At 36.3% G+C, this 8,369-nt stretch overlaps 1 protein-coding gene across 2 annotated transcripts in view; it reads right to left on the reverse strand.

Annotated features, from left to right (window-relative positions):
- LOC106471090 (kinesin-like protein KIF26B) overlaps positions 1–8,369 on the reverse strand; it is a 358,285-nt gene that overhangs the window by 9,400 nt on the left and 340,516 nt on the right. For both annotated transcript variants that reach the window (XM_022400595.1, XM_022400592.1), the window contains exons 7-10: positions 6,896–7,093; positions 5,843–5,986; positions 5,061–5,147; positions 3,709–3,862 (exon numbers count right to left, since the gene is read on the reverse strand). In XM_022400595.1, the coding sequence (XP_022256303.1) occupies positions 3,709–3,862; positions 5,061–5,147; positions 5,843–5,986; positions 6,896–7,093 (583 nt within the window). The remainder of the gene's footprint in view (positions 1–3,708; positions 3,863–5,060; positions 5,148–5,842; positions 5,987–6,895; positions 7,094–8,369) is intronic.

An 8,369-nucleotide genomic window follows, 5' to 3' on the forward strand; every position in this document is an offset into this window, starting at 1 on the left:
TGAGATCGAGCTTAGTGGAGTGCGTTGGCAACATAAATTTTGCGAAATCAACCTTGGCCAACAAAGACGCAGAAAAGTGCAGTCGAGGCAGTCAAACGTTGGTAAATACTTTAGTGAGCCAATCAAAATTAAGATCATTCGTGAAATAAATTCGTGGCGTATTCCAACAATGGCTTTTGTGTCATGTTGCTTAACAATAAAAGTATAACCTAATATTGTTGTTAGTCTGTGTACTGAAAGTATAAAATGAAATGTGTAGAAAACAAAACTGGAAAAATATTTGTTGATTTCTTAATTTAGAGTCTCCGTTGATTAAAAGAGGTTTGTTTCTCCCCAAACCATCACGCTGAAACCACCATGCTTCACAGTTGGCTGCAATCTGTTGAGCCAAAACTCTTGGTGAGGCATTCTCCAGACCCATATTCTTCCACTGTCCGAAAATTGAGCGAATCTTGGTTCGTCTGAGAACAATACGGTCTTTCAAAAGTCCAGAGGCTTGGTCATCATATCACTTGCCTACTTCTTTTGTCTGACTATGTTGGCAGGTCTTAAAAAGGGCTTTCATCTAGCTGCTCTGCAATGATAACCCAATCTGTGGAGAATCCGTTGAACAGATTTCGGGCTCATCCCACCAACTTTGGCCACTTCTGTAGTCGTTAATCTGGGATCCATTTCGATGGTCCTTTTGACAGTCCTTTTTGTCCTCTCTGATGGACCAGGACGACCCGGACGCTGCTCAGTTGTTTCCTTGCCGACTGTCGAAATAGGGATTCCCAAATTCTGCGAAATTTGCCGCTGACTTATTCCACCATCTGCTTGACCAACTATCCTTCCTCTAACAAAATGTGACAATTCGAGAGAACCTTGAGTTCTAGGCATGTTGTAACACAAGATAATTGGTGTGCGGGCCATTTTCATTTATATAGTGCTCTGTGAACACAAATTAGTTAGCATAAATCAGTTAAATGACCAAAAACTCAGGTGTCTATTTACTTGTGACCACTCAGTGTACAGTCTTGGCTAAAATGTTTACACACTCTTCTATATTAATGTTATACATATAGTAGTTGTTGAGTAAATACCCGAGTAGTAACGGAAAAGGTAGCGTATGGTCTGACAAATATGTACGAGTTGTTATTCTGGTCTGTATTAGTTGTTTTGAGCATTTGTTCGTCAAACCTCACATAGATACCTGTTTTGTATAAAAGGATGTGCTTTTGGTATAATATTTTTTTTTTAAACAGATCCACGCTTTGTTCAGATAATTTCCCTGTACTTGTTATAGAGTTATGCATCGTCACATGCCAGAAGTTATAGGGCGTCAAATTAAATTGTTCGGCGTCAAACTGAGAAATGCATGTTATGATAAACATCTACATATGTAATTTGTATAATGAGACAGGTTCTATGGAGATCATGAACGATTTATTAGAACAGCAAACAATTTTATCAGACACCTGTAGAAAGATGTGGAATTCAGCATTTCACCTATCAAAACAAAACTTTACGAAAACATATATAATAACAAAATATAGCATCAATTTGTTATAAATAGCGTCTATGACTTTATATCAGTTCATATTAATCATTCAGTAGTTTGTTGGCCCTCCTCATATGCAAATAACATCCACAAGGTAACATGGCATGCTGTTGATGAGGTTATTGATGTAATCCACCGTGATTTCAACCCAACTTGTCACTAGAAGGCGCTGCAACTCAGCTACAGTAGCTGGTTTAGGATCGTGGTTAGCAATCTTTCTGCTAATTTATGCCCAACAGTTCTCAATTGGATTACAATCTGGAGACTTTGCTAGCCATGGCAATCTTGTAATGTCCCCCTGGTCGAGATAATCCTGTACAATAAGTGCATTGTGGGCAGTGGCTTGTTATCCTGGAACACAAAGCTACTGTCAAACCTTGTCCTAGCATATGGCAGAAATATCATCTCCATGTAATGCCTACAGGAGGCGCCATTGACGTTTTCCTGGAGAATATGAAGAGCAGTTTTCTACCATGATGAATAATTTCCCAAACATGTACTACACCACCTCCTGTGTCTTGCCTGACCTGTTCTTCAAGCAAACGACGAACGCGAATCCTACTATCAGTTTTAACAAGCCGGAAACAGGACTGATCTGAAAAGATGGCATCTCACCAGTGTTCTAACTGTAAGTTGGTATGCTGTCTTGCTCAAGTAACACGGTGACGGTGGTGAATTCTGTTTAATATCAGTTTGCAGATAGCTCTTCTTTCAAAATAACCTTATTTGGCCATTTTCCTATTCACTGTTTTCTGGCCTTGGAATGACTGTGTTCATGCCGTTTCTGTTGTAAGGTGTTACAAGACTTCTTTCGACCTTGACGTGTTAACATGATAAAAATACGGTCAACTTGGGCAGTAGTTTTTCGGTATCTACCAGTAGACTTTCCTGGAACAACATTTTCTGTAGTCCTATGATGTTTCAGTACTTCGGATACAGTACACTGGGGGTATTCTATTGTTCTGGCAATGCACATGTGCTTCATACAATTTCTGGACAGTCGAAAAATTTGACGTTCTATACTTTCTGGCACGTGACGAGACATGACTCTACATCAAGTACAGAGAAATTGTCTGAACAAAGCGTTGATCTGTTTAAAAAAATATTTTACCAAAAGCACATCCTTTTAAACAAAAACAGGTGTGTATATTTGTTTTGAGGAACAAATGCTCAAAACAACTTATATAGACCAGAATAAAACCCGTACATATTTGTCTGATCATACGCTACCTTCTTCGTTACTACTCGGGCATTAACTCAATAACTACTCCATGCATTTAGACAATAACATCCATATAGAACAGTATCAATATAAAACAGTGTGCAAACATTTTGGCCATGATTGTACCTGTCAATCAGAGTATATTTACTTTATTAATAAATACTAAAATGTTATATATGTATTACCATATCTTATAATATTGGTCACCTCATATGGTGAAAGATGAAGAAGACACTTGTGACATGGCGGCTGGTACTACAGAATAGGCAGCGATGTGTATCTTGTTCACTTCATAAGACCCCCTTTAAACAAACGTTAGCTTAGTGTACTTGACTGAATCTACAGTAATATAATTTTGTTATCTGCATTTTGTGTATAAATGTCGTCAACAGATCTCGGTTCTAATTAACTGCTGCTCACGGTGATTCGTCCTTGTGTCAATTAAAGCTTAGCAACTATAAAACAGATGAAACCTGAACACAGCATTCCATTGCTCCTGACATTACCAACCGCATACTGAGTGACCAACTATGCTTTGTAATAGGTCAACAGGGAGCAGACCATCGACATTTCGGGATATCAAGGCACTTAAACTTGCCACAAGCTATATACACAATATATCCTTGTGTTATCCAAATCGTACTCTACAGAAGATCGTTCTATGTCAGGTCATGTCGTTCTCCCTATACCTGCTATGCTAAAGCTCAACTGTAAAGCATGTTATCATCATAGTGATATATACAACACGACTCTTCGCTATTATTACAGATAATATATTCAAGATTACCTATAGCTGTTAAAACTATAATTCAACCAGTATTGATTTTTGTGGCGTATTTGTACCATTTTAGGTCTTTAATCATACCCATCTTTTTTTTTTTTCAATTGCAATCAGACTTACCATAGCCAAAAGTTGCGAGCTTAGCTATTAACGTCTATAACTTACTTGTAAGGCACGTGTCTTTGACCGTTTACAAGAGCTGCGAGGACGCTTCCTAAGCCTGTCATTGACAATGGATGATTCGGATCTTTTGAGAAATTTGTTTGGTCAACAGACCCTGCTAAGTCCAGTAGGTGAAGACGACTTCGGCCACCTGTAACTGAAAACAAAATAGTTGATTTACTCAAAGTTTGTTTTCATAGTGCAGCATTTAATTTACCATTTATTTGATTCCTGAATGTAAAATACGTTATGTTACAGTTACTCGTTGTTAGAACTTTTAAATATTTTGTAAAAATAAGTTAAGCAGTACTTATAAAGAAACTACGTAATATTCCAAACAACTGTTACGTATATTTATTTCCTAGAAAGATCTAATATATCGTTCAAGACATTAAATATGAACATTTGTAATTATACTTGTTTTATTTTTTGTTTGTTTTTTTAATTTTGCGCAAAGCTACACGCTAGCTGTCCCAAATTTAGCAGTGTAAGACTAGAGGGAAGGCAGCTAGTCATCACCACCCACCGCCAACTCTTGGGCTACTCTTTTACCAACGAATAGTCGGATTGACCGTCACATTATAACACCCCCACGGCTGAAAGGGCGAGCATGTTTGGTGTGACGGGGATTCGAACCCGCGAGTCGAGCGCCCTAACCACCTGGCCATGCCGGGCCGGGAATTATTCTTAAATGTTGCTTTATATTGTGATTTTAAGCAATAAGTTTGTCGTATGACACCAAAAGAACGATAATCTCCAATAAGAGAGCTTCCAATTAGCAAAAGTCATATATTTGCATGTAGCAGTTTGATACATTTAGGTTTATTGACTAAAATATTTCATACTGTCTTGAGAAACCTATAATACTTACTTTACACGCGTCTAATGTTCAGACTTCTACAGGAAACTGATTTCAACTTCCTTGGATAAATCCGTGTTTAGCACTGATAGCAAGTCCTGTGTTAATACAATCATAGCATGTTTATTGTAACTGTCAGGTTTATTGAATGAATCGAATTAACGTTCCAAGCTAGATTAATACTTTGTGTTTGCCTGTAGTTAAGCGCAAAGATACACAGCGGGCTATCTGTGCTATGCCCACCACGGGTGTCGAAATCCAATTTCTAAGGTTATAAGTTCGCAGACTTACGATTGTACTACTGGGGGACGACAACGATAATTTGTGAGAAACATATTTATCAACTACCGAGTACTTCAAAGACAGGAAGCACATTCAAAGTCAATTTCGTGCAAAATAAATCAAAACGCTGACTTATCGTTTAACACGACCACTAGCAACACGTCCACAATGACATGAAGAACAAGCTACAGCTGTTGGCTGAGCTGTGTCATACCTCCAACTTGACTTCCTTGCTCTGCTCTGTACTGGTATACATTAAGTGTGAAACAAAAGTGACTGTTCTGTCGATCCTCTGGAGTTGCTGAAATAACATACAAAACATTTGCATAAAATATTTATAAGACATAGATGAGAGTGATGAACTGTTTAAAGTCATTATTATTTTATCCCAAGAAAAATCAAGGATTGTCAAAATACCGTAATTTTATTTTATTTATTTTATTGTGTTAGAATTATTTTCAAGATTTTGTCCTTAATTCAAATACATTTTCATAAAAAACTTAAACGAAATTTTATTTTAGGACTGACTTGTAGGTTTTGCACTGTAAGTTTGTTGTATAATTACATAAAATTAATTTTTTTTTTCTGGAAGCTCAAATATTTAATTTTTGTTTTTTGCCCAATATATGCATGTTTCACAAGTATGGTGATTACCACATGAAAATCTTAAATAGCTTTATGTTTGTGAAGTGTTATGTTCATTAAAATCTAAAATTATGCCATATTACTCCAAAGCATTCGCTGTTATCTTGATGGATGTCAAAAACAAGTTTGTAAATATAAAGATTACATCAATATATTAAACAACATATAAAGCAGAAAGATGGATTTTCCTGACATAGATATGTAGTTTAGATCATAGTTTATGGTTTTAAATAGGTACAATCTTTTGTTATGTTGATTTACTATATTGGACAACATTTTGTGTTTGAACTGCTAACTAACTGTTTATAATGTATATTTATTAAATTATCAAAAAATAATAATAAACTTTACCAGGAACGCTGCGAGCTGCGATTGCAGCATCCAGAAGAAACGCCGCTTTTTCAGCGTTTGGAGCTCTCAGTTCCGTCAAGTGAGAACCAAATAGGACTTCTTCTTGTAAGTACATGCCCGGTGAGGGACTACTCCCTTCAGATCCTAGCAAAAATGTACAATAGTTACATTGCTTTTATTTAAAATGCAATTCATTACCTCTGTACACATGAAAAAAATCACAGTTCTACGGAAAATAATGATCAAATATCTAAAAGTCTAATATACAGGGTGTCCGAAAAGTTTGGAACCATAGGTCAAAGCATGAGAAAGTCGAGTTAATTCTGTTGTTAATCCAAACTTATTTCGAATCACAAGGACAGCATGTGCAACACATTCTGTAAAATACGTTGAAGTGCTGATGATTCCAGACTTTTTGGTCACCTTGTAGAAAGTATTCCATCGAGATCCACATCGACTGAGTTCATGGGCTTTACTATTTAAGAAGATTACATGCATATTGTCTTCTCGTATATTACGTTCTACTTATACAAGTACATTTTGGAGGGCAGAGCTTTCTGCACACTGTACATTATTTTAGGGTGTAATGTGTTCTCAAATACGATTATTTTGTGGAAACAAAAACTTCTCTTTTCTGATGCATTACTTTGGCGTAAACCGAGTTTTTATCGACACAACTATCAAATACTGTCATTTTCCTTTTACAATGAAGATAGTTTATGTAATAAATAAAATTTACACCCAATCACATAAGGTTGACTTAATGTGTCTCTCTTGGAAGCTACACAAATAGTTGAAGATGAGAGATTTGATGTGATTTTGATCCATAAACTTATAATACTTAATCAGGTTTTATACTGTAATTAACAAACATAAAAATTTTGTTTTGACTACACTAAATTTCATGCAAAACTTCAAACAGTTATTTTCCACACAATAAAAATGCTGATCAGTATGATCCCGTTCAACTTTATTTTGCTGAATACACTGCTAAAATAATGGAGATAAAAAGAATAACTAGGAGTGAGAAGGGGGACACAAAGTGGTTTTAACCTGAGGCAAAGTTGGCCAGTAGATCTTTGATAACCTCGTCTCGTCCACTCACTTCAACAGCTGAGACACGCACAGAAAACCTGGACTGTGTTCTTTCCTTGTGTTCGTCGATCAGCTTAAAGAGCCAACTGACAGCGGAAGGTATAACCCCGAGGTTTTGTGGTGAATTACTGTTTCCTAGCATAGAAAATGTTTTCCCTGCGGAGAAATCAAAACACACAAAACTTAGCTCTATTAACAGTTATTTTTAAATGAAGTCAGCAAATTTAGAGCTGTTTTCTATAAACGTCAAAAATTCCATTCTAGAGTGCTTCCTCCAATGAGTTGTCATGTTCTGCAATGCTTTCTCCAGCAATTTAATAACATGCTCTGGAATGCCTCCTTCAGCAAATTCATAACATATTCTGCAATGTCTCCTCCAACAAGATAACAGCACATTTCAAGACATCAAAATTAACACAACACATGATCTAACTGACTTTTCTTAAAACACCTATACTCTTTGTATTGATCAATACATCAATCTAGATAATATGTGGAAAATGTAAGGTTATATTTATTATCATTTATATGATAAAGATTAAAAGACATTTTTGCAAGGCTTAAGAAGGCGTAAAGAGATAACGTGATTATTTATCCCATATTAGATAAATCTAAGATATTTCACTCAAAAAATTAAACACTTATCTATCAAAGACTATAACATGTTTCCAGATATTTCCATAGCATATTATTTGTTAGAAAAATCTAACCTACATAGAAGCCAGTGTGTGTTACTTCACACTTGATTTCTCGAAATAGGGAGAATCATAAAAGCCAAAATGCATTTAATCAGATAGAATAGTTCGATTACTATCTGCCCATTACGATTTTAGTGACGGGAGGAGGGGTGCCATGAAACATTATAAGTGCAGTGAGTGTTGGTATAATAAGTCTAAAGTGAAGATATTGTGTAGGATCACCTAGCCTAGAGCAAGTGCATAAAATTTATCACGAAAGTAAAAATATCGATTCAGTTTTAAACTTAAATTCTGAATTAAACTATTTTCTATTATATCACCAACGTTTTAAATAAAACTGTTTGGGTTGATGGGAGATCGAACTTAGTGGAATGAGTTGGCAACATAAATTTTGTGAAATACGTCGAAATATTGGAGGAAGGACTCTTGCCGCTTTATTCCTCTGGTTTCATGGACAAGAACACAACGTTGTTCCAGGAAGATGGAGCACCGTGTCACACTGCTAGAAACACCCAAAAGTGGCAGGAAGAAAATGGTATCCAGAAGTTGCCCTGGCTGAGCCAATCTCCTGACATGAACCCCATCGAAAACCTCTGGGCCATACTCGACTGGCAAGTCAAGAAACGACCAAAAATACCAACTTCAAAGAGCGATCGACTCTCAAGTTTTGAAGCAAGAGTGGGCGAAAATCCCACAATCTAAAATTGACGAGATGATTCTCACAATGCCCCAAA

Source organism: Limulus polyphemus, unplaced genomic scaffold (assembly GCF_000517525.1).
Source record: "Limulus polyphemus unplaced genomic scaffold, Limulus_polyphemus-2.1.2 Scaffold110, whole genome shotgun sequence".
NCBI lineage: Eukaryota > Metazoa > Arthropoda > Merostomata > Xiphosura > Limulidae > Limulus > Limulus polyphemus.